The 27717-nt window shown below is 40.5% G+C and overlaps 1 protein-coding gene across 3 annotated transcripts in view; it reads left to right on the forward strand.

The window, feature by feature from the left end:
- The window catches only part of GADL1 (glutamate decarboxylase like 1), an 84225-nt gene extending 56926 nt beyond the window's left edge, over positions 1-27299 (forward strand). For all 3 annotated transcript variants that reach the window (XM_069770818.1, XM_069770827.1, XM_069770836.1), the window contains exon 15: positions 24494-27299. In XM_069770818.1, coding sequence (XP_069626919.1) covers positions 24494-24667 — 174 coding nt within the window. In that variant the 3' untranslated portion in view covers positions 24668-27299. The remainder of the gene's footprint in view (positions 1-24493) is intronic.
- Positions 27300-27717: the final 418 nt, after the last annotated feature.

A 27717-nucleotide genomic window follows, 5' to 3' on the forward strand; every position in this document is an offset into this window, starting at 1 on the left:
ACCTCTAAATCTATAGTTTATTCTTTGACAAAAATACAGTATGCATTTTTAGCCTATTTACAGTCAAATATTTTCCATTCTGAGCCATGGCAAATTGCTGTACTCCTGATGTATTTTGTTGGTTTCAGCTGGTGCATCCAGATTCCTGACTGTATAGTGGTTGGTTGCCCAAACAGCATATATTTTCCTCTGCTTAAATAGGACTAATTACTCTTCCTTTCCTTTCCTTCATTTTGGAGTTAGAACATATTGACTAATATTTTAAATGGCCTTTTGTGCCTGCCTGTGAAGAGAACTGCTTTTAATAAGAAAGCAGAGTTTGAAGACACTCAACACAGTTAATTTAGTTGTAGTTGACCTTATTGACTGTGTTCTTATAAAGCAGCACTGTGCTCCTGCATATCTGTGCGCCCTGTCATTATGCTCTCTCAGTGCCATATGCACATTAATAACCAATGATGGAAGAAAAAAAAAGTTTGAGTTACAGGCTGAACTCCAAACTACAGCTTTTCTGAAAGTGTCATAGATCATGTTTAATAGCCTGTGGATCAAAATGAAACCCAATATACATCACAGGGGAACTCAATAATTGAAGCATCCCGGGAATGTCTAAGTACTTGAGTCTTGAGGTCACTAGAAGTTTCCTTCTGTGCTCAGTTTTTACCTGAATAAAAGCTGTCTCCTCCCCCCATCATCTTTTCTTTTTGTAACAAATGGTAATAATATTTTAATGCACTGGCTTAAATTATTTTGTCTGGTGTTTGGAGGAACAATGAACTTCCTTTTCTTCCCCTTCCCCCTCCTAATTTTCTGTGAAATGAGAAAAAACAATCATTCAGAGGCATTAGCATTTCAGAGTGTCTTCAGTACACTCAACTCACGGCTATCTCTTCTCTGTGCTGGGTGTCTGCAGAACGGTCCCATAGGGGCACTGGACATGTTCTCTGGGCCTGTGAAGCTGGTCTGCATGCCAGCTCTGAATTTACTCCTTTCATATGAGAAGCCCCGGGGGCTCTGTGAAGGATCCTAACTGGTCCCTTGGTGATGAGAACGCAATAATTTGCAACCCTGGGGCTGCACAGGTGGTATTGTGTGGGTACGGGGAGGATGTATAGTCTTGTCTCAGGAAAACAGCAGTCACAGAAGGGTTTTGTGGACTCAGTGCTCTGTGGTTTGCACAGGGGATAAATTCTGTTCCTATGCAAAGGTGGTGGAAGGAAGGTTGACTTTTGCAGCATCCTACTGACAGAAAAAAAAACCTTGGAATGAAACAGTAGGAAGCCTGGCCAAATTGAGACCCTTGGGCCTTTCATGAGTTGTGATCACAGGGTTCCTGTGCCGGGGCTGCATCGTGTGATTGTAGCACAACTGGGCTGGTGCAGGGCATACTGGCTGATAAGGAGCCCTTGGGGTTAGAAGTAGTGAGGCAGCTGTGCGGCTCAGATCAGCCCCATCTCACGGTGGGCAATAGTGCTCCTTGAGGACCATCATTGTTTCACCGCGTTGTTTCACCTTGTGCTTGTAAGCTGCTCCTAGAGCTGCCCTTCCAAGCTGTGGGTCCTCATCCCTGTGAGGATTTTGGTATGCAGTTCAGAGGATCAGGAGGTTTGTCTTTTCTGTTATACAGTGGGAGTTTGAACTGAATGGGGCTGATGACTGAGAAATGCAAAAGAGGGAATAACAGATGATTTTTAAGTGAGTGCTTGCAATGGATGTTTTAGGGTGTGCTAGGGGCTGATGAGGTGACTGCCCAGCAGAGCCACTGGCTTCCTGTGTGATGGTTATATATATTCCTTTACCTTGCTAATAATTGATATTTCAATGCTGAAGGATGTGTGTAGGATAAAAGTAACATCTGCCTCTCCCATTGGTCCTTAGCATAGGATGAATCTTACTAAGAGTGAAAGCAAAGAATGCGGCCAAACAAAAATTATTTTCAGCAGTTGCTCAATTGTTAGTGCATGATTTTTCTTGCTTTTGCACACAGCAAAACTGCAATGTGGAATGGAAGCCAGCACTTCTTGGTTGGCACCTTTTTAAGTGCAGTCTCTCCCTCTGCAAGGGTGTGGTAACAGGAGCTTCACCGAAAGCTTTAAATATCTTATAAAGGTACTTGAATATCAGAAATTGCAGGCGGGCTAAATAACAATCTCATGAATGAATAATGAGTGCTAGTGTGGTCTGTTGGTAGTGGCTTTTTAATGAACCCTTTCTACACTACACAATTAAGTTTCCTCCAGTTACAAATCTTTCTGGTGGCATTGTGACCATTCTGCCCTGCCAGCTGGTACCTGCTGTGGTTTCTGAATGAACCAATTGTTTTCTAGCATTCTGTTGGTTTTGGCATGTTTAATAAATAACAGCAATTAATTGGCTGTAGCGCAATAATAGTGATTACAAGATAAATAGTACACTGATTTTTTTTTTTGGTCATTTTATAGGGAATTGGACAGAAGGAAAATAAAATCTTTGAGTTTCACCCTTAATTAATGGACCCCTACAGCATGAGTTACTATGTATTTGATGGAAAACAAGATAAGATATCTTTCTGCCTTATCAGCCAGAAAACAGAAGCTGCTTAACAGTATAAGCCTTTATTTTACCTCACAGGAAAGGTAAACTTCTGCTGTAGTCTGAAACATGGGCGACAATTTCAACACTGACTTAACCTATCTGGGGAAATATTTCATTTTATTTGTTATATCAGGTGTAAGTGGGGAACTCCCATGTTTGGTGGAGTTGCAAAGGATGTGGGCACTTGGGCATATGCAGCATTTCTAGAAAAGAACGACAAACGTATCTGGATTACAAATATTTGATCATAGAATTGTTTAGTGGTTGGTTTAGGGTACAAATGAAACATTTATAGCTTTACACCTCTCCTTAACGTTGGACAGCTTACCTAGATTTTGTGGAAGAGGGGTACTGCATGGAAGTGTCCTTACTTTGTTCCTGGTAGTCCAAAAGATACATTTTTTGTGGCACTGGAATAGGAGTGCAAGTATCACAGAGGAAAGCATGCTCTCTGCCAAAGAAGAGCAATGAAATTGTTGTATGTTCCCTGCCATTGCCCTCTTTTCTCTGCCCTTTCCTGCTGTTTCTTGCAGCAGCGGCTCTTTACCAGTCCAGTGTTTGTGCTCTTACTCTCTAAACAGAGCAGGTGTTCTGGGAGAAATGCGTCCAGACAGGCGATGCAGTTCATCTCCCCTTTCCCTCTTTTGGGCAGACCGGGTGAACCAGCTGCAGTCAGCCCAGAGATCTGTGGGAAGGCATCAGCTCGCTTTACCTTTTTCCCTTGAAGGTATGCTTAAACTGAATTGTGCCTCCCAGGCAGGAATGTATTAGCCATTTTTTAACAAGTTGCAGGTTGCTGCATGTGAATTATGAAAATAAATAAACAAACTAATTTGCATGTTTGCAGCTGATTTGCATCTAGCCATAAAACTGAAGCCTATGATCAAAAAGAACTTCAAGGACAGAAGGAATAACCTGACCACCTCTGTATTTTGGGGACTTGTCTCTGGGTAGTCCAGTGACTTTTGTATAAGCGCATCTTCTGGAAAGGTATCTATTCTTGACTGGAAAATATCAAGGAATGGTAAAACGACCATTTTCCTTGGCACCTTCTTTCAGTGGCTAATTAGCCTTCCTGTGTGAAAGGAGATTGATTGAGAAGGGGGAAAAAAGTAGTGAAAAAATAGCCTTCCACACTAAAATAGCCTTCTCTGTTTTTCCCTTTTCATGTGCTCATAAGCTATCATCAAGTCACCTCTCATTCTTTTATTTATAAACTAAATAGATTCACATCTTTAAGTCTTCATTAGCCATTGAATCATTTCTGTGGCTGTCACCAGCATCCTTCCAGTTTTTCATTATCGTTTGGGGGGGGGGGACACAGGACGGGAACATCTGAACTATGTATTGTTTGCCAGCACCTGAGTTTCCACTACTGCATGTGGAGATAAAATTGTTTCCTTAATGCCTGTGCACTTGTTTATAAAATCACGGATCATACTAACTTTTTTCTTCTACTGTATTTCTTTGGGAGCTCAAGCTGATGAGGCTTTGTATTTATATATATTATGATGATGAATGCTGAAATGAAATCTTTACTTGTGCATATAAATGACTATTTCAAGACAAAATAAATTGTCAAGACATCTTGTGACTTTTTTTTTTTTTTTTTTTTTTCTGTTGGCCCATGGAAAACAAACTGACATCCCAGATTAACCAGTGGTCCTAGGATCTGGACATCCATGTTTAAGAGCAGCCCTGACTGTTTTAAAGCATCCACATAGATGACCTAATTCCAAAATTTTGTAGTTGTCTCTTGACAGAACTTTTTAAAGCTGATTTTGGCTCCAATGTAGAGTGAAAACAATTGCGGAGAAGTCAGTTTCTTGTCAGGAAGGATGCTTGGTTTCTGATATGTGACCTGGAAGCTCATACAAATTTTGTTTTATTGTTGACTGCTACAGTCTTTTCAGAGTCACTGTTTTTAGGATACTTGTTCATTCTGAGCTGTCTCTGGTTTTTGTTTTTGTTTTTTTTTTTTCTACATGCACAACTTAACCTTTTGGCTGTATTAAAAAGTCATTGGTAGAGTGGGTTTGAGTACTCCAGGTCTGTGCAATGGCTTGTCTTCCTCGGTTTTCTCCCTTAGCAAGTCTCTCACTCGCAAATGGTATCAGCTGTCATTTATTGACTTCCAGAAAACCAACAATGAGGATTAGCCTTGATGCTAATCCTGATCTCTGTGGAGCCTCACTAGCAGCAACGTTTGATTGACACCCTATTTACTACCTGTGGAGATATGCTAGTTATTCAAATCTTGCTTAGTTTTACTCTATTGCTATTGTGTGGTCCTAATTTTTTTTGTGCTGTTGCTGTGTGAATTGTTCCTGCTATTTTTCATCTAAATGGCTTGTGTAAGGCTTTCTTATTAATGCTCTAAGTGCAAGTAAATCATCAAGAAAACTTGTAATATCAGCAAAATAATGAAGGCAGGCTGACCCAAAAAAATGGTGTTTGGCAAAGATGTAAATGTAACTGAACACAAAAGACTAAAATTGAAGTCTGTTTCTATCAATTTTAAAATGACTACATATTCTTACCCTTTAATTCATTATAAATTAAATCCAGTGTCAGTGTTTCTTTTTTTTTTTTAACTTTATGTTCATATTGGCTTAAGCATCCTTATTTCACTAGGTCTGTCACCTTACCACTCCTAATACTCATGCTTGTTTTCTGAAATTTCTGTGGTATCCCCCAAATTATCCAAAGATAACAGTGAGCCCTTTTTAATCTTGGGTACAAGCCATCCAGGCCTGTAGATCTAAAAATTTGCCCTCAGTAGATCTTTAATATCCCAATAGCTGCTGATGGCTCGGAAAGTTCATCAGATCTGTGGTAGGAATCCCTCCCTGCAGAAATTGAAAGCTTATTGAACATTTCAGCCTTGCTGGCATTTTTAATGATTAACCATAGGTAGGGCTTCACTTGTTCCTAATGTACATACTAAAGTGTTTCTTCTTTCCTTAGTCCTGTCAATCAAGGATTTCTTTTCCCTCCGATAAATTTTCTCCATGTCACATTTGTATTGATTGCTATCTGACCCGCTTCCCCCTTTCAACTTGTTAAATATTGCCTTGCTATCTTTGCTTTGCCAATAAACCAAGATGGGCTTTTAGATAAAGCTGTCGTCTTTCTTGACTGAAGGATTGCAGCTTTTGGCCATCTAATCTCCTCTTAAAGAGCTTGAAGCTTTCATCTAGCTTTTCCACCTGAAGTTGTTTGGAAATTAAGTCTCGTGAAACACCCTTTGTGATTGGGACCATCCTTTTGCTTTGGCTGCAGTGAGTATAGTCAGGTTGTGATCAGTTCACAGAGGGAGGTGCTGATTTATAGACCGATGATTAATTTCTCTGTGCCACGATATGGTTGGAAATGAAGATGTATCATAGCGGGTCCGCGCCACCCCCGCTGGTGAGTTGGGACAGGATGCATTGCTGTGCAGAAGTGACTGTCGTACGCGATGGGGACTGTCTGGTCACGCTAGGTCAGTGTGTGTGATAACGGGATGCAGCGACTGGGGAAGGGAGGGAAGGCACAGCCAGTGCTGGGTATCTTGTGTCTTAGCTGCTTGAATGGTGCTTCAGTTCAGTTAATATAATGCAGTTTTCTGCAGAGACCCTGGCTGTATGTAGCATCTGTGCTGGTGAATCAGGTTAGTTTTCGCAGTCAGCAGTAGGTATGAGGTAGTTGCGTTGACCTGGAGGGCTCAGGGCTCAAGCTGCTGAAGTGCTCTGCTGGAAGTGGTTCGGGGTGGTGGTTAGAACCTGGCTGTAGGACCTGCCCTGCACGCCCAACTCCGGGTACCACCTGTGGGAAATCCGCGGTGCCGGTCGCTGGGTCAGGGCTCAGAGCTCGGGTCCAGCCGGATGAAGAGCTACGTGTGCATTTGGGGATTACACCTGGAGCACAGCTTTTCCAAGAGAGGTTTTTAAGCCGTAGGTAGTAGTAAAGCCAGGCGACCATTGGGGGGCACCAGAACAACAGTAATATGTGGGAACCGCTCACGGGTGCACACGCTGTTCTTGTCTGTTCGGTGCAGTCAGGAAAAAAACCCTATGTTTGAGGAGGGGAGGAAATTTCTTCCAGTTCTTAAATCAGCATAATTTCCTCAGTAATACTGCCAGCTCTGTTTTGAAGGCATGAGCTGTTAAAGAATAACCTATAGCAGGCATGAGTTATCTTCTACTTTCCAGGCAGCACTAGATTTCCCATCCTTTTTCCCCTCCTTTTTCCCTTCCTTTTCCTTTGAATAAAATTAAGTATTGCTTGCAAGGTTTAGACTATTAAGTTATTTTGAATAAGATATTTTGAATAATTATCCCTGAGAGATCAGTGTCTAATAAAATATGAAACTGGTTGTAAAGATTTTACAGTTGTCTCCTTCGTAGGCATTTGAGTATCCTCTATGAGGTCTGAATCCAGTAATATTTGAGGAGTTAGTATACAGTTTTAACAGCAGTGAGTGTTGGTTGGTTGGTTGGTTGTTTTTTTTTTTCCTGAGTGACAATTCAGCTGATGGTCTGAATTTCAGATGTGAAGGGAAACCTAAAGACATCCCTTCTGGCTAGTTGCTCTGTGTGGATTTTAGCCTGGGTAGATATTGTGTAACAGTGACTATAGGCTACTAATAAGTCATGGTGTCAAAGTATCTTTGCCTGCTCCTTGACCTGGCCTCGCAAGAAAATGGGGGAGAAGTAGTATTTTTCCATTTAAAAAGAAGGCTTTTCTGCTGGCTACAGGCAAAGGCTTCTTCCAAGCGTCTCCTGAAATTCCTCTTCTAATCTGTGATGAAAATTTACAGTATTATTACTTATTATTGAAAGTATTACCCTCTTTCAGTAAAGATGTGTTTTGTGTTTGTTTCAGCCTTTTTAATTTCCTCAGTGTGAAGATACTGAGTTTCTGTGTGTTGAGTCACAGCATGCTTTCTGAAAGGCAAGGCTGCTAGCCGAGATCGGGCCTTGCTTGGCTAGTGCTGTTGGGAAGCATTGTCCAAGTTATCCTGAGTTATCTGCAATGATCAAAACCTAAAGCTGCCAGGGACTTTCATCCCCAGTGGTACTAGTCGTCTTCCTTTGTCCAGTCATCTTACTGCTTTACCAACCTTGAAGTCCCCATTGCCTGGATGAATGTTGAAGCACAGTCAGAATGTAGGTTTTAGTTATAACAACACACACAATTCATTTTTGTAAGTGAAAATTTTTGCAAATAGTATTTCTGACTGTCCTGACAAAAAAATCAGATAATAACAAAATGAATGTAGCATTTAGGCACCTGGAAAAGAAACAGAGACTTGATGAAAAGACTGCTTGCCTGAAACCATGTTGCTTTTTCTCACTCAGTAATTTGGCCTGGAAAAAAAGATAGTACTCCACTATGCAGGTCTTGCTTGCTTTATATCCCTAGACCATCATAGTCACAGACTACTAGAAAACAGTGTCATCATGAAACATCTGGCTTTCGCCAGGCAACTAGGGGTGTCTGGAAATTCCCACTTTTTCAAGTTCACTAAGCCTGTCTGCGGTCTTCTAAAAATGATGAAAAGAATCGTTAATTCTAGTGCTGCTTAACTTTAAATCGGGAATTCACTCCTTAAGCTTGTGCAGTTCATTAATTCATGCACTAGATGGTGATCAAAAGCAGCCCAAGTTATATGCTCTCTTCGCTTTCCCAAAGTCATAGCTGATAGTGGCAAATGAAAGCACATGAGACTGACCATTTTTCCTGCCAAGCTTTTAAACTTTTTTCTTTGTCCATGAATGATTAATCTGTTTAGGAGAATCCTCTTAAAGATTAAGGTAGAAATGAAAGTGTTTAGTGGTGCTGCTAAATTAATCTATCCTGTCGGAACTGTGATTTTTAAATCAGTTGTTTGATAAACACTTAGGAGATACTTCTGTCTGTGTGATCACAAAATATTCATGAAATATCCCATAACTTCAAGCTGGTGTTAGTGTTGTTTCCACAATACAGGAATTGAAATATACCAGTTCTTAAAATAGTTGCTATGGAAGGAAACTCAGTCTCTGAATGTACAAATTGATTACTGGCTGTTAATACAAGCTAGTAATGGAAAGAGGGGAGCACTACTCTGGAAACATGATTACAGCTTTTTATAAGACTAAAAACAAACCAAGAAGAAATCATTTCCATACTGCCCACCCTGAAATTATAAAAGCTGCTCTAATCTTGTACCTTGGGAATACTACTGGCTTCAAAGGGAGAGATTGCAAGATGTATTTTGGATTCTGTAACTGGAAAAATGCATTCTACTGAAGAGAATCAGTCAAAAATATTATTTTTACTAAAAAAAATCAAAGTATAATTTTCAGGAAAGGAGACCGATAGATGGACTTGGATTAGGGACATGGGGAAGGCTGGTACAATACTGCGTAGAGTGATGGTAGGTAGAAATATCAGTGTTGCGGTGATTGGATAGTAGAAGGTGAATGTACAACACATGGGACTGTAAGATGCCATTGTGCAGCACACTGGACTGTACTATAGCCATTATAGGCCAACAGTGTAGTTCAAATAAACAGTTGAAAGAAGGAGAATAAATAGTAAGTCTTACTAGCTGGGAGCGGGTTTTTTTGGGGTTTTTTTTTGTCCTCTGTGTATGTCTGCAAGTAAGGCAGGAGAAGTCTGTCTCAGGACTAGTGCTCAGAGCCACTCTCGTGCATATCTCCTTCCTCTGGCAGGGTTAAAAGCTGGTGGAACCAACCCGCTTGCTGCTCCAGCATGGGAGGAGGTCCCATGGGGCATGGCTGTGGCAAAAGATATAGTGCTGTGGAGCCACCCTCACCAGTGGAAAAATGGAGGAGATCTGATGGTGCATGGAGCAATGGCATGGTTTAAATTAGGCTTAAATTGAGACTCTTCTTTTTTTTCTTCTTGAGCAGAACACAGACACTCAATGCTGAGGCCTTATCCCAGAAGCTGGATAAAGAGATCCCCCCTTGGGCAATAACCTCAAGTTCAAATATTTGTAACTCTTTGCAACTTTGCCTCTTTGCGAGGCAGGCGGTGAAGGTACAGGTCATCAGTTGTTAAGGAGGCTGGATAACAGTAAATAAGTAACTGCTCACAGGCAATTGTAGGGCTAAAAAGAGCAAAAGGAAATTTGATGCAGCTACAACATGTTTTACACTGGTGATCCCATGTAGCAATGAGGAAATGCATGGAAAAGCAAGATTCCAGACAACTGAGCTGATGATATGATTCATACACTGACTTTTTAACTCAGCACTCAGCCAGGTTATAATGAGAATCATCTGAGGGAAGTAAAATAACAACAGTTTGAAGCTTGTAGGAGGGCAGTAGCCTGTAGCCATGCTAGTTGTGAAGAGTAAATTGCTCTGTAGCACGTTGGAGAGATGGAGCTTGTGCCACGTACTAGATGGAGTTTTTTCTTTTGGCTTGTTTTTTGTGTTTGGTTTTTTTTGGAGGAGTCCACTGCAAGTCTGATTTTTGTTCTAAATTGGTCCTACACAGCTGCATGTATGCACTTGCATGCATGTGATATTTGCATGCAAATAATCTGTGTATACATGAAAAATGGATCTTCGCATGTACACATAGCCAGCTTGGCGGCAGTGCACCAAAGGGATTTGTATGCACTAAATTTATAAAAACTGGCTTTGAACGTGGAAGGGAAAGGGTGTTAAGAGAGCTGAGGCATGCCCTTAGTATGGCGTTAGCACGTATTCTCACAACTGTTCTTGGTTAAAGATGGCTCTTCCTCAAACAGAATCAGAAATGTAAACCTCACATTGTCTTATTCTGTGCATTTTAATTTTTTGATCTTAGAGTACTTAATGTACAACAGAATAATGAGGTAAAAGCATATGTGGATTTAATCCTAGTCTGAAGTTCCATTTCAAGTTCATGCCAGATGAACCTCCGCCTCGAAGACAGTTTTCTAATGATCGGTGTGCATGTGTGGGACTAACGGGATGCTCCTGGGATCAAATGCAAATGAGTCCTTATATATAGAAAATGATTCAAAGCACGTCCCGACCATTTCAATGCAAATTGTCAACCACAGAAAAGATTTCAGAGCAGTGGCAATTCAGTACAATGTCAGAAGGTGGTTGAATCCAGATGCCCTTGGGACCGAGGAGCATTCCTGCTTTTCTAGCCCAATAGGTATGAGGCCACTGGTTCCCAGTCCCCAGGTCCAGTGAGTACACATATTCCAATAGGTAGGTGCACATGTGTGTGCATGCACGCACACACAAAGTATGTGATACAGACACAGCTGGCTGCACAGATCAACACAGAAAGCAGTGTCTTTACTGGCACCCACCTAAACACATATAGCAGTCATACAGACATGAATAGTATGAACAACTAAATTCTCTTCAGCTGATGAGAACTGAAATCTTGTGGGGTAAATATGTGCATGTTATGGTCTCTCTGGTAGCTGGTCTTAGAAATTGAGTCTATCCAGTTGCTGGCACCTTGGTCTGCAAACCTCTCAGGTTGCAGGTACTCAGACCTCTTATCCTGCTAGCTGGCTGGTCCGTCTTGAAGTTCACTAGTGTTCAGACATCCACACAGAAGAAAGAAATAAGGTTTAATAAGAATAAAGGATAGTCTGCAGTGATGAAGTGCAGGGTTCATCTAGATGAGTGTACTGACCAGCAGTCTGTCTGTATCTGACTTCCCTGTTTATCTTCTTTTCCTTCTGTTTTCCCACACTTGTTCCTCCCCAAGCCTCCTTGACCTCTTTCTGTCCACATCTTTGGTCCTTCACCTAAGCATCCCATAGTATGTTTACTACAGTCCCAGAATTTTCTTCCCTCTGTGAGCATAGTAAGTACTGTACATCCCATAGTAAGTACTGTACCCCTCACCTGGAATTCCTGTGAGAGTTTTTCATTTATTTCTGTTTGTGGGTTTCACACTAGGGGCAAGTATCCTCCTCTGATAGTCAGAGGAGTAATCAATGTGGTATGCTCCATGTTCACTGATCAGGTTACTAGGGTTCCTCTGCTTGTTGTTGTTTCTCTGATCCTTGCTGGGTCTTTGTGTTCTCTGTGGTTAGCCTTTAATCACCTAATGCACATTCACCGTTAGTCACTGGAGGAGCACTTGCTTCCCCTTGATTCTGCTTGTGCTCTGGATATCCTCCCTCTGCACTGTGATCAGTGCAGCTCTTGGGCATTTCCAGCAGTTCCGTAGCCTAGAAACAGCAGAGGAATGTGGATTTTAGATATCTTGAATTTAAGATAAACTGTCTGCATAGACTTCATCTTACCTTGCTTTAGCCATCTGAAACTTAGGCCAAGGTCTTCCACTGAAGCCCGTGAAGGAGGAGAGAAGCTTTTCCAAATTGAGCCCCATCTATCTTAGATGCCTACTCTAGGATGAGGTGAATCACTCTCTAGAGGTGCCTCTCTTTCTCGATTAATTAAAGGCAAAGCCTAGATGACTAGCTTAGGCTAGGTGTCTTAACTTTTAGACCACCAAAATGATGGGAGTTGAATCCTACTTCCCACGTTTTACCTTCAGTGCTGGAGGCCATGTCTCTGCGTAACACATGATGCGCAGTTCAATGCACCTAACGCTTCCCCTCAAGCTATTATCCCCTTATGTGTGAGACTTACAGAAATAAGTAACTACTGCCTGTAAACAATGCAGGTCCTGATGGAAAAATACTGTCAAGGATCAATATAAGTCAATATAAGGAGCTGAAACTTGGGAACTGTAGTCTATATTACTGATGTATGTGGCGTAAAGAAGACGGAGTGACCATGATTTGATTTTCTGTGATCCCTAATGTCCTCACTAAGTCTTCCCCAACAGTGAAGTTCACACCAGTCAGCAGCCCTAGGTGTGCACTGTGAGTGCATGGAGTGCTAACCACTGGAGGAGCCATCATCTGCACTGCACGTGGGGCACTCCGCATTGTACCCTGATGCCTGAGTTCAGCTGCGGTTCCTTCAGGAAGGAAACCACTTTGACCAAAATGGTGGTGTGTTTGTGTGTATTCTGCAAGAGTATTTGCGAGACAAATTTGCACTAAAAATACCCTGTCCTGCTCACTAACTCACTAATGCACCTGAGTGATGTCTAGCTTTGGCATGGAGTTGTGATTAAGATCTTGGTCGTTATTTCCCCTCTGTGTGCCTCAGTTCTTTCCAGAGATTAAGGTGGAGATGATAGCATTTTCTCTTATCTATGAAGTGCATTGAAATGTGGGGATGGAAAGCACTGTAAAACTCCAAAATAGAAGGAATTTTTCACTCATACTTAGGAGTATGACTCCTTTTTCTTTTCCCTGACAGCAGCTGCCTGTGGATTTATGTCCTTGCTCCTTACAGTCCTAGTACATGAATAGTAGATGGATGTGGCTATAGGAGTATCAGGGTTTTAAGACAAATGAGAAAGTTTAAAAAAAGTTCCAACAGAACTTTTGATTCCTTAGTTGTGCTAGTCCTGGCAGAAGAATAGAAGGAAGGTCTACAGCAGCATGAAGGAAGAATCCAATGAAATGTACCATAATATAGTTATGGTAGAGAAAAATAAGTATTTCTATCCCTAGATATTTAATCTTACTGGAAATTATATGGTTTAATTATCAAAGTACAGTAATTATGACCCATGCTATGCTAATGACTATTGGCAACAAGGCTCACGAGGACATACAGTCTAATTAGCTTTACTGGGATGGATTTAATAATACATTGGATTAACATCTGTTAGAACCAAGTATCAAGATCTATTGTTCTCTGAATAAATATTGACCTCTTGCTCTCAGGTCAATAAATCTTAAGCTTGTCTCCACTTAAATGAGTATCTACTTACTACGTTAGCACTCTGTTTCCTATCACCAACTTCAGCAGGAGGAGAGGGGACCTGCACTTCCCTCCTGCTGCATCAAATGCTTCTTTAAGAAATTGCAAGAAAACATTGAATTTGCAAGTAGAAGAAAAAAGGGTTGGGCCTTAAACTTTGTCCTTTCTTCACATAAAACTGCCCTTTCTTGTTGTTGCTTGATAAGAAATTTCAGAAATGTTCAGAAAAAAAATCAATTACTAGTAATGCCACAGAAAAAGTGTGTAGCTTGCATCATCTGCTCAATTAAACAGTCTTTAGATTTTGTGTAATGTTGTGAGTGGTGTCAAAAATATTTGTGGGTGTGAGTGGGAGGAAATCCTGCTCCTTTATGTATACTGAGACTTTAGATTTCATTTTGTGCTTCAGATATTTAAGCACAGATTCCTTTCTAACTGTAGGTGTCTTGAGAGGATTGAGATGGAATATGTTTCTTTTTCATGCCTACAAGGGAGGAATTTCTTGTTACTCTCTAAAGAGGTCAGTATGGTCAGAAATATCTACAAGTCTTACAAAATTTCTCGTAACTGGGAAGAGTTCCTCTAAAAGCAGTAGAAAATGCTTGGATGGATATCCATTCAGCAGGTGGTTAGACCTTCCTTTCAAATTTGATAGAGTTGTAAGGAAATATGTTAGTCTACTGCAGGTGAATTCAGCTATAAAACTCCCCATGACTTCAATGGCAGACTTTAGGTGAATGTTGATTAATGTAGAGAATCTTCTCCAGAGCCACGGATCAATTGGAGCCTTTATAAATTTTCTAGGAAGATTATTTGTATTTATTAAATTCTGTGGAATCTTTTCGATAAAAGTGAAATCTAGCAGACTTTAATGGATGAGTTTTATATAGTAGATCGTAACTGCTTTCAAGATTGTTTTTGCTCTCTCCCCCCCCCTTCCCCCCATAAAAATATCTATGCTGGTGCGGAAGCCTGACAAAAACATGCAAGTTTTTCACCTTGCTGTTGTTTTCCTTCTAATGGTACCATTTTTACCTTTTTGGTGTGATTTATAGGTAGCTGTGGTATTTGCCATGGTCCAGAGTGAATAGCTGGTCAGACTGGTGAAAGAACAAGGTTCTCAAAGCAATTTGGTGTACAGGATGAGAGGGTTTAATCTGTGCCTCTGAACGCTGAGCCAGATCTATAGGGGTGTACAGCAGGCCCAAGGTTAGCAAATTTTTTATTCCATGTATTCCTTTAAGGTTACAAATCTGTGCAAAAGAGATGCTAAATTTTGAGCCCAGTGTGCCTTTCCCCCTCCAAGTGCCCTTAAATTATCTAGGGATTGACTGCAGTCTCGTTCTATTTACGTAAGACTTTTATTATTCATAATTACCTATATTTTGGTTCTTTAGTTTGCAAATACTTGTAGGTGCAAATAATTATTTTCTCTTCACTTTCCACACTTTCAAAGTGCAAGAAAATTTGTGAATTTTGAAACCCTAGGGATCCTGCTTTGTTCTTTCAGTTTCGTGACTGTCCATGCATTTAAGCACAGAGGTTTGTAACATATGTTGCAATTAAGTTGTAGATAAAAAATAAAGGAAAACCTACTCACTGGGGATGAGGAGAGGAGGAAGGCAGAGCTGGAATGAACATTGTCGTGGGACAAGATGTACATGGGAAAAGTGTTGTTGACTTTGATAGGGCTCCACGTGGAAGGGTTTGGTGGCCTTTATTTCATGGCCAGATTGGGCTTAAGCTAAATGAGTCCCAGGCAGGCACAACAATTCTAGTAACTGACAGTTATTGGTCCTATATTTCAGTGGGTGGAGGGGGAAAAGGAATCCTTTTCTTTGTTAAATTGGGTGATCAGATCAGACAGCAGCCTTGCTTTTGTGGTAGCAGTCTGGGTCATGGTAGACACCATCCCCTCATCCTTCCCAAGAGATTGTAAGCAGCCTCTGAGAAAGTCATTATGATGTTTTTAAGGAGAAAAATAAAAGACATAAAAGATACCTAGTTTTGTTGAAATACTTATTTTTATTTAGATCTGGTTAAAGAATATGAACAAAGACGCATTACTGTTCTTTAATCCTTACTGTAATGCAAATACAGAAGGTGCTGCTACCTTGTGCCAGAAGCTGACTTGTGCAAGTAGTAAATAGAGAACTTAACAGTTGGGAATCATTCCAAGTTTCTGAAGTGACATTCCTTTCTGTACACCAGAGGTGTGTTGAGTTTTTTGAATTTGTGTCACCATAAATGTAACCTTCCTGTTGTAAAGTGCTCCTCCTAGTCCCAGACGTTTACACTGCACTGTGATTTCTTTTTTCCCCCAGTGGAGTAGAACAGAAGCTCATCCCTATGCATACAAACTAAAAAGGATATTTTTTTGATTAGTTACTCTTGCTTTCAAGATGACAAGCTACTCTTTCATCCTGGATGGAGAAAGGGAGTTTGTCTTTGGCAGGGTTGAAAGACTGGAAAACCTAGTCACTAAAATGGGAACTTAACAAAATGTTGCATGGAAGAACTTCATGTACACTATGAAAGCTTTTAAAAAAATTATTTTTATAAAACCAGTAGCGCTGAACTCTCTTGCTACTGTTTAAACAGATCAGAGTGCTGGATCCATAGCGTTGTGTGCTAGCTTTTGGAGTTTTCTCAATGCCTACACTTTCTACATGGCTTGTTAATAAGACCTTGGTAAAGCACCACAGAAATGACAGAAAAATAATAAGACATCCACATGAATTGTCTTGAAAAGCCACGTGTGCTCAGACAGAAGATAACATGGGACTGTGCACCTGAAAAGCTGTGTTGTTCACCAATGTACATTTTAGCTGTAAGTAAAAACACACAAACATCTTTAAGTGCTGATTCTGTTCTGGGTGCTGTCTGTTCTGCCTCCTCCTTTTCAGAGGCAAATACCATTAGTGTAAAAGCCTTTGTCTGAAGGCTACTTTTTGTTGAATACATGGCTGGCTAAAGAAGTCATTTAAGGCAATCAAAACCCAAAGCCAACCCACCATCTCCTATTAGTCAGGTCATTTTCAGTAATTTGTGGGGTTCATTTATGTGTCTTCTGGCAAAAAGCAACGAGTGAGAAGATGATGTGCAAAATATGATAGCGTAGACATATCGCACAGCCCTGGGTTGAAGGTGCATGGAGAATGTTGGTATCAGGACAAAAATACAGCAGCATCTGTTCTCCTTTGATATGTTAGTTGCTCTGAAGAATGTGGAAGTGGTTACTGCTATTTTGACAAATGCACTTATTTCTCCTTTTGTTGCCTGGTGTGGCACAAGGGGAACACTGGCGCAATAGTGTACGGCAATAATTTATTAGTGGTTTAGGGATGTGGGCCCAGAACAAATTCTAGACAAAAGAAAAACATGTTTGGGTTTTACAGAGCGCCTTGGCTACAGGAACAAAGCTGTGATTGGGTGTGCAAATATTTGGTATTTCGATCGTCCCGGTTGGGGTGACAGCTGACAAATGGTCTGAGTTTGTTTTTAATTATCACCAAAAGGGAAAAAGCCTGTTGTTTTAAAGCCAGCAACTGATGTTGCAGCACAAGGCAAGAAAAGATATTTACCAGTGGAGGATATACTTTCTCAGTGTTATAATATGTTGAAAGCACTATTACTTCCAAATATTTATAGTATTTAGCTAGTTCTGTGTTTACAACCAACCAAGGAAAGTGTTTTGTTCACTAGTATTGCATCCAATGATCAATATTAAAATGCTAGCTACTGTTCTTAATGCCGACTGGTATCGTTGATATCAAAGTTATCTTCTGCAGTCACACTGGGAAATGCAGCAGATATGCTGTGACAGATGTCTGTGAGACCTATTTGGCACAGAAATTATTTTATATATATCATACTAGCGTACAGAGCACCCATGAGGTATCAGGGCTGGTTACAATAGATGTATGAACACATAGAGACTTCACTGCCTGGAAGGGTTATATGCCTCCTGTGAAGGGAAGAAGAAACACGTTACCCAAAAGAGATAGAGTGATTTGTCCGAACAGCCTCTGGCAGGGTTTGGGACCAGTCCTATTTGTTGAGTCTGTATCTAGTACTTCAACCACTGTGCTGTCATTTAAGCAAGATAAGAAACAGTATTGTCATGACCCACTGAAATTAATAGCCCATATGTAGAAGTTTAAAATTGTGTTCAAATATGTCAATGAATTGGGGTTTTGTTTACTTTTTTGGTGGCAATTGCTGTACAACAGTTGTTTTCTTATGTATATACATGAATCCGAACTGGTAATTTCTAGCAGGAAGCATAACTTGTCAGACTTTGAATAGCCAATAAGTTGCCTTTTAAGTAACAATCATGAACTTCTAAATGAAAATTTGCCCCTTCTGGGGTAGCCAAAATAGATTTTTGTGGTTAGTTGAGAGAGACTGTGCTGTATAAACTTGTCTTTCATTGCAAGGAATAATTGAGGCAAGAACACAAAATGTGTTTTCCATTTTTGTGAAATCATGAGAATGTGATCTTTCCATTTTGTCAAAAGGGCGACTTTTTTTGTCTTTTAGCTACAAATCTTCAGCCAATTTCTAGTGCAGTATTTGGTACCTTGGAAAATTTCATCAAGGCTGTATTTGAGGAAGAGAAATAGTTTGAGCTGCTAATATGCTCCTGTCCTTCCAACACTGTCTAGCCTGCTTTTGTGGTTCCCTAGAAAGGTCATTGATTTACTGTGAGTGTGCCTTTCTCTAGTAAAAGCTGAAGGCTGTTTGCAAAGTGCCACCTGAAGCAGACACATAAGGAGGAAATTTAGATAATTGCATTCTGCTTCCATTGAAGTCCGTGGCAATTTTGAAATGAATTTCAGGAGGAGTAGAATGGGGTCCAGTGACTGGGAGTCGCTGCTGCCAGCAGCTGGAATAGCTCTTCAGCTTTATGTTGCATAGATGCTCAGTAACCTGGGGACTGTCCAAAAGATTTGGAAAAAATGTTTCTGATAGCAGTTGCCAGTGTTAACACTAGCTTTTATAGGCATTCTGACTTTGTAGCACTTGCTGGGCTAGCACGTTCAGAGTCATCCACGCTACTCAAAGCTGTTCACATGAGATTCCCAGCCAAACTTTGCCGACAGAACAGGCAGTCCTGTGAATTTTCTCATACTTTCTGTCTTTTCTAGGGGCCAAAAATTCTACAGATGTTTCAGTTAAGCAGTGTCAGCACTTTTGATCGCACATATTTATGGTTGTACAAATAATGGATTTTTTTGTTTGGCCATTGAATTAAGAAACGGGAAGCAATTCTTAGTTTTAGCTTACCAGAAAGTTTTCAGACAAGCTAAAATGAAACAATTTGGTTAGTTTTGTTTTCCTGAGTCCTTTTCTACTCACTGCAATAAAAATGGGTCATTTCCAATTGAATTTAAGTTTTAATTGAAAACAGTGTTTTGAAACAAATATTCTAAATACCTTTCTTTTAAAAAAATTAGAAAACCTTTAGGTTTTTCTGGTTTCTTTATTTTTCTGGCTAATGCTATCTTTTCACTTGGGCTATTTGTCAAATTCACAATTTTTTTTTCCCCTGAAGCAAAATATTTTTGTAAATTCATTGCTTAGCAGTGCTTAGCAGAATGTTTTTACCCAGCATTGTTATCAATTTGCAACTCATTCCTGTTGCCTTAGTGTTTAAATACAAAATTTACAGAATGTTGCTTTTAAAGAGCATAGCCTCTAGCCTACAGTTTGGAAAAGCTGTTGTAATATGTCAACATCTGGTATGACTAGACTAATACGAGTAGAGTCTGTGAGAATGACAGCAGTACAAGTAGCATTCAGGTAACAGAGGTACAGTGTCAGAGGCATAGAAAATAGTTTGTGATGGGACAGTTTGAAAATACTGGATTAGGTCTAAAATGAGAGCCCTTACAGATTAAGGGAGGGCATGGAGAAAGAGTTTCATAACCAAGGTTGGGCATAATCTTCCATTATCAGCAGTTATTCTGCAGTTGTTCAGCCCAAGCTTTCTTGTACTTTCAGAATATCTGTTAATTGCAGTTGTCAGAGACAACATTAGAGCAGAAAAATAAGGGGCTAATTAAAATCAGTAGGTGCTTATTTCTTTATTTAAGCAAGAAGAACAAGGTAGCATATTTGTTGGGAAATTCTGCTTCTCCTTAGGACAACTTACTTGGCTATCCATACCCAGCAGCATTAGTGCAGTTGGGGTTGAGGGCTCAGTGGATTTACCTCAGCTGAACAAAAGAGCTACATTACTCTTTTCTGTCCCTTGTCATCAGAAAGCATCAACTATTTTGGACTAAGGATAGGACTTGAACTATAAGCTGGTAATAGTGATGTATATATTTTAGAAGTTAACAGGATTGTGTGATTTGAAAAAGCTAGGCAAATGGTTATCTTACTATGTTTTGGGGTGTTGGTTTGTTTGGGGGGGGGGGGTTGTAGTTAGAATAAACTTTTACAAACCAATTCTAATTATAAATGTCCATACTGTTCAACAGGAGGCAGTTTACAGTGAATGAATTCCAAAGCATAATACTGTGCTGTGACTAATGTGGTGGGACCATCACATGTTAAACAGAGCTGCTCTGGAGATTTCGCTTTACCTAGGAAACCATGTGCTAGGAAATTGTTCTTTGCTTAAGAAACAGGCTTACACAGCTTGACCACTGTGAGAATGGTTTCAGAGGCCTTGCTAGCTGGAAGAAGAAGAAATTATCTCAAATAGGTGTTTCATCAAGTCCTCTGAAAAGATTTTAAGTCTCCAGACTTGGGAATGACCTCTTGGAGACACTAGGTACATGCTTCTCCTGCTGAGAATGTGCTCAACTATTGATGAGTCTGTCTTCAGTGGTGGTTGCTGAAATGTGTTATGCCATCACAGCCCAAGCTTGGTGGAAATTCTTGAAGTGTTGGAGAAACTTGCATTGAATGCCATTGACAAGTCAATTAGGGGGAGCACAGTGGGTTTTAAGGTATTGCCCTGTGGTACGATTGTGCAGAACCACTCTTCTCAAAGACACTTGAGATATGGAGAGATATATTGCTTTCCTGATCCTCCTGGTGCACTAGATACTTCAGCTGTAGTGTCCAAGCTGGTCCTGGCTACTTCTCACACTGCTCTGTGTGTGTGTGTATGTGCTGGGAAGGAATATTGGCATCTTCCATGTGAATATATAGGAAGGTCAGCTGTGGTCTGGACTCTGGTTAGAAACAGCTAACAACCCCAACTTTAGGGCTAAAACTTTGTGTTGTTTGTAGTATGGCTGAGTGCTGGCTGAGAGTGGGAGAAGAGATTATCCTGTCATCCCGGTATAAATGGAGAAGGAGCTAAACCACTATGTCATTGCTGCTCTAGTTTAAAAACCTCTGCTATTAAAAGTAAGGGAAGCACGAGATGTTACAGCCTCTGTGTAGGTCTGCATGGGGAGACTGTGATGCACCCATCAGTCCTCAGGCAAAGCAGTTCCCTGGGCCTCTGGTTGCACAGGGCAATGTGTGCAGCTCCGCTGCAAGATGGTCTTCCACGCGCTGCACCTCTCCACCTTCCTGGGTGGAAGAAGGGCATGTCTGATAGCTAATACACTGGTGAAGTGAGCACTTGAAATAATAATTTCCAGGGTGGATTGGCAGGGGAGGCCAGCAGTGGGAAGGAAGTGGTGAAGGGAGCAGAGGAGAGGACTTCAGTTTTAGGATACGTTACACTTAAAATTCTGAGACTGTTCCACCAGCGGGTAACATAAAGAATTAGATTTACAATTTGAAGTAAGTTCCGTAGTAAAATAATTGGACTGGTGAAGCAATCTCATTCTCACTAAATTGCTTTCTGAGGAGCCTATCCTGAACGGGGCTGTGCAGCTCCTTCTGATATTTGAGCATCCTCAAATCTCATTGACTTCAGTGGGGATTAAAGTCATTGAACTCTTCACTAGGCAATTAGTTCCTTATAGGTCTAATTTTTCTGCTGTAAAGTGGTAGCTGCCTTTACTTTCAGTTAGCAGTCGTACCCTGTGATCTGCAAGTTCAAGCCTTAGCATGCATGTATCATTTAATGGTTCTTTTGCGAGACACGTACTTAAGCATTTGTGCATATATTCTGTTCCTTACAGCTTTCTGTGGGTAGGATCCCTGATAGTTTTGTTACACTGACTGCATCATGTTAACAAATAGAACATGCAAAATACTTGATGGAAAACCTTTCCAAAAATAGTCCTGTCAAAAGCCCATATTGTTTTGTTTCTTTTAAGTAGGAAGTGTTTTGCCATCAAAAAGGGATTGATGCACTTCAAATTAAGAGGACAACTTCATTAGCATGGAGGATGAACGAGATAATAAATGAGATAATGAAAATGAGATTTTTCTACCTTTCCGTTCCATGAGAGAAGACCTACTAAAATGCAGTATGTTTACAGTCCTCAAATTACTGAAGCTCTAAATGTTTTTGCTTTCATGGTCTCCATTTGTGCTACTGCACGTTTTGGGATGATGGATTGTGGAGCACTGGGTGTTGAGATGGAAAGAATCAATAGTGTGATACAAAAGATGAAATAACTCTGATGGAACATCAATAAAGGCTAAAAGTTGCCGTAGGGATTTGAATCTTAAAGAAGAGCTTGAGGAAGTATATTAAGAAGAATTCACTTCTCCCCTTGCACTTGTGGTGCCTTTATTCCATGAGTAGAAGTCACTTGGGGGTTCTTGTCATGTACAGAGGTGGGAGGAATTTTTTCTTTTCTCTATCTATATGGTGCCCAGCACAATGCTTCCTGGGCACGATGTCTGCTGAGCATTGTCACTGTGTCATTGCTATCTCAGGCCATAGCTGGCATGAATAATAATGGAAGAGTAGAGCCCTTAGTAGCCTCATGCACTGTTCAGGGGTGCAACACACGCAAACTATAGAAGTAGGAGAATGTTTAGCATGCCAAAGTTATTGACTAGTGTGCATAACCAGGAGTATTCCCAACCAAGAGTCTTCCCATTTGACTCCACCACTGGAAAATGTGCAAGAACAATTTTATGACCCAGGTTTTGCCCTAGTGTTAGTACTGCACAGTACTGCGTTCAGTGGTTTGTTAGGATGCAGTTTGGAATATTTGATCTGAAGCAGAGAGGATTGTTTGCTGAGTAAAATACTTTTCAGGATGAAGAAGGCTGTCTCATGCAAAATAACTACCATCTCTATCCAAGCAGAACTCCAATGTTGGGGGTTTTTTCTTGAGTATGGACTAAATGAGGTTAGTCTGAAGTAATTCTGAGCTATAAAACAAGAAAATTGAGGAATCCTTGAATCATTTGCTAGGCAGACAGAAACCCAGGTGGTTGATGGTATAGGGATGTATTTGATGACTTCTATTTCTAAGTGACATACGCATTGCAGATACACAGCAGAATTGTGATTTCATTGGTAGCTTTCATTAGAATTTTTACACAGGAGGCACACCTGGAGCTCCACATTAGATTTTACGGATTTTATGGGAAAAGGTACTATTGAATGTGACTGAAGGTATCGGAGTATGCTTCTTAACATTTCTGCTGTAATTCTGAGTGTTCCTGTCCTCATTGTTATTTTCTTGTTTCCCAAATGTTTATCAGAACTACTTTCACAACTTATATCTAATTTTTTGCTTGTAGCAATATGCAAAAAACCCAAAATTCTGATTGCACATTGCATTCTGAAAGGATATTCATTGCTTTCATATGTATAATTCATACTGATGTCACACTCTAGACTTCAGTTAGAATTCTGACTCCAGCACTCTCATAGCTTAAAAAAAACCCACTAAATAAAACACGTAGCTTTGTCACAAAGATAAACCAAAATCAGAGAGGCAAATTAAGTTAGAACCATAAACACTCATCCTCTGAATTCAATCTACATTCTGAAACAATGGTAATTTAGACATGTGCCACTAAACAAATATGGGGAAGCTGGGCAGTTAGTGTTGAAAACCTTAGCTGTTTCTATCTAAGCAAACTGTATAGAACTCGCCTACTAAAAGGTGCCATGTAAAAATAAAGCTATTAAGGCAAGGTTGGCATCATCATTTTTCTTTTGCACATCAGGTGGTAGTTTCTGGCACTAACTTTTAGAGCTGAAATAAATTAATGCAGAAACTAAGGTTAGGTCATACACCTATTTGCTTAGTTCAAAGTCAAACCATCACAAAAGGAAGAAAAGGAACACACTGTTCTGAAATACATTGGTGTTATTAGTAATATATTAAAATGAAACACATTTTAAAAAATACTACTTCTATCAAAATACTTATTTATGTTGAATTCTGTCTTCCAAGGAATAGAGTACTTAAGCCGACAATGCATTTAAGCTTATGACTGATTTCAAGCATGAGAACACAGAACTACTCACACGCTTAAAGTTAAGCGCAAGATTAATTGGACAAGGTTAATAGCCCCGCTGAGATGAGATCAAATGTTCAGCTATAAGGACCAGACTCTGCCAATCTTACGCATGGTTTTTTTCTGCAGTGAGACACCTATGAGATTTCACCCCATTTGACACAAGAGCAGTGTAGCCAAATGCTACTTACACCTTAAAGCTAAGAGATGAAATCTTAAGCGCCAGGATCAGGTCTTCTCCCTTGGTATTGCATCACACTGACTTCTTTGGCAGCTTAATTTTCACAGGGGTTCAATGGAGAGTGTCCTCTAGGGAGAGTGGCTTTGCAGCTGTGGCGGGAGAAGGGCCATGAGGGTGACTAGTCAGGCTTAGCCTAGTTAGCACAAGGGGAGAAACCTGGCCTTTTACCAGCTGCGGTTGATGTTCTTCCCGAGTTCAAACCTTTGATCTAAATCAGGAAGACTAGGGAACTCTAACCCAAGCTTTCCCATGTCACAGATGAATGCCCCAAGCAGCAGGCTTTTGGGGGTTTTGGATCTTGCTCTGATTCTTCTGGGAGTCCCAGAACCTGAGGGTCTCAGTGCACAGTCTGCCTCTAAACCTGCAGGTCTGAGCTTTAATGTTTCTTGGGGCAAGCAGTGGGAAGGCAGGCAAGGGATGCAAAACTCAGACACTTCAAAAAAACTTCATAAGTCACAAAATACAGTTCCTGCCCAAATCTGCCATATTTCTGACTGTGACATCAACCCTTTTTTGTCTCTATTTTCAGGTTGCTCCTATAATTAAAGAAAGGATGATGAAGAAGGGCAGCATGATGCTTGGATACCAGCCTCACCAGGGCAAAGTCAACTTCTTCCGCCAGGTGGTGATCAGCCCGCATGTTAGTCGAGAGGACATGGACTTCTTGCTGGATGAAATTGAACTGCTTGCTAGGGACTTGTAGCTGTAGCTCCACAGCACCAGGCGCTGCTCACATGTGGTAGTTATGGAGAGAGGATGGCAGCAGCATTCTGGTGCTATTTGGTGAAAAGTAGTAAAAAGCTTGACATATAGTTTGGAAACTGTCATTTTATGGAGTGATGTTGAGAGCTTTGCAGGTAGAACACCCCTTTGCAGGAAAGTATTTGCTGATGAGGGCTGAGAGTGGCCGGGGGCAGGCCGGTGCTTGCAGCACCACTGCCATTCTGGGAAGTGTTTCCTCGAGAAGGGAGCACTTCTGAAAATGGTGTCTACGTCCCAGGGAGGGCAGCTATTTATGGGGTGCCTGTGCATAGTGTAGCTCAAACTGGTCACATATGCAGGCAATACTCCTCTGAAGTTACTGTTAGGAGTGGATTTAGGTCAGTGAGCCTTAAAATGTGAGTTAATACTCTGTCTACTCTGTCAATATTTTAGTTTGGTATGTGTTTAAGGGTAGAGGCCTGGTTGGTAATTAGAATGCTAAAACTGGAAATTGTGGACTTACATGAAGAGTTCCTCAAGGCCCCTAACTGGGTGGATTGCCCAGGTTTTCCACTGTGAGCACAGGCAGACAGTAGAATGGGGCTCAGTGGGGTTGTGCAGTCGCCATCCTGGGAGGTTTGCAGGATCCCCCTGCACAAAGCCCCAAGCAACCGATATTGACCCTGGTTAGAGCAGGTCAAACTACATGACCTGTTAAGGTCCCTTCCAACGTACAGGATTTTGCGATTCTGTGAAATATAATCATTGGGCCCAGTCAGTGAGTGATTGCCAGTGTTGCCTACCCAAAATATCACCACCACTTTAGCAGAGCTGAGAATATTGGAATAGCACTTAGAACTTCTTACCTCTTTGTTAACAGGAGTTACCTATCATTTCTGAACTGCTGCTTACCTTCCTCTATTTTAAAGTGTAAAGATTTATTTAGCAGCTTCTAGATGCACTTTAAAATTATAACAGAGAAAAAAATAAATGTATTTACCTGAAAGATGTATTTTTTATGCATGGTGACTATATATTAAGAATATAGCAAAATTACTCATTTGTCATCATCCGTTTGTATTTTCCTACAGTTTTGAGATGACTTGATCTTACGTTATCAGTGTATAATTTATATTTTGACACTGAAAGTAAGGTGGTGGTGATCAGAGAAGGCCTGCCTGTGATTTTAGGATATGAACAGCTTGAACATTTTTGGTCAATCTTAACTTGCAAAACTAAGTTCTAAACTTTGTCTTTGTGTTAACAATTACAGTATACTTTTGATCTGTTTTTATTCTATAAAATGATCCATTTTATAGAGATAGAAATGTATTTCTTGGGGTAAAGTTCTTGCAGCAAACTAATGGAAATAACCATGTCTTTCACCCTGTAATCAACACCTTTTTAGCTTCAATGTTTTGATGTTTGTTCCTTATTCTGTATTTGAGGTAGCACTGACCAATATGAACCTTTCTGCTATAATGTTTTCTGTCCCGCTGAAAGCTGTCTTTGAACACAATGCTTTCTTGTTTTCATTTCCTACATTGTACCAGGATCCAACATTGCGTGACATTCCTACTTCCAGGGTGATGGTGTAGAAAGTTTAACAAGGTTGTGATAACCAAGGAGATCACACTATCAGAGCAGTAGATAGGAGGAAGAATCACCCTGCAGCACTACACAGATGCCTTTAACAGTGTCCTGGAAGTGAAATTCTTGTGCTATTGTAGTGATCACTGGACTTTAAGCCAAACCCCACATTGACATTAATATAAAAATTAATATCACAATGTGGCCACTGGATTCTGCCCTGTAATACCCACAGATAACTTAGCCAGAAGCACAAGACAAAAAATGACAATACCAGCTATCATGATATTGGAACACCCCTAACTAAAACTCAGGGCCCAAAAGGCTTATTTAGCCTCCCAGCCACTCTGGGTGGAGTGCAGAGTACCCAAGGGGTGCTGGGTTGATGGATGGGATGACTTTGCTGTTGCTTCTTGAGTTAGATGGGACTGTTACCCCTTCTTCTTCTCTTTTTTGACATTGAAGGGAAAGACAGAATACAGTGTCAGGATGTTTTGATTATGGTCCAGATTCTTGGTGAGTACTTGATTTTTGATTCAGGGGGTGCTATGTCACCTTCCATCAGCTAAGAATTTGGTCCGTGGTGTTTCGTGACACCACTACTATCAAAAAAGTGTTAGTCTTGTTTCTCTTCATGTTGTTAGTGCATTTCTCTGTTTCCAGATACCGTGACACCTACGGTGCATGTCCGACTGAAGTAACACAGTTCCTTTCTGTAGCAGTAGTGGCTATAGTATTTTTAAATGAGAGCAAAAGGGAACTTTTTTAATGTTTGCAGAAAATAAGTCTCTGATCAACATGTGCACTGATTATTTCAAAGGTATAGGTTAACCTTCCAGTGTGATGTGAGTACGTTATCTAATCTCCATACATTTTCTATTACTTTTGACCCTTTATCACGTCCCAGGTGCACAATATGATGGTCTCATTTCAGGACTAATGTAATTTTCTCATAGTTGCCTGTTTAGGACTAGTATGTACAAAATGTCTATTTTGTAGCTGGTGATTTTAATAAAAAGTGAAGTAAATGACACCCTTATAAATACAGGCTGTGTTTGTCATTTGTCAATCTAAAACTGCAGAGATTATATATAAAGAAGGTACCTATGAGCGCTCCAGACAGAGAACTGCCAGCACAGCTTTAAAATGTGAAACCTAGTCTACCCCTGCTTCAGGATGTAGTTTGTCTGCGTGCTGTGCCCATATCATCTTTAATAAATGTCTTGGATGAAAATGTGTCACAATTTATCTTACTCTTGCTTTCAAGCGCAGAAGCTAAATTGTCGTTGCAGAAATGGCCGTTTTATTTATTTTTTTACTGTTCTAGCTAGATGGGATTAGCCCGTGAGCTCCCTCTCCTAGTTACTGACAAGCACCATCTCTCAGGATGCTAAACCAAGTTCTGGAAGTAGTGAGGTACGGGTATAAATCAATATAGAAGCTGATCCATTGGCTGTTTGT

This window comes from Haliaeetus albicilla, chromosome 2 (genome assembly GCF_947461875.1).
Source record: "Haliaeetus albicilla chromosome 2, bHalAlb1.1, whole genome shotgun sequence".
NCBI lineage: Eukaryota > Metazoa > Chordata > Aves > Accipitriformes > Accipitridae > Haliaeetus > Haliaeetus albicilla.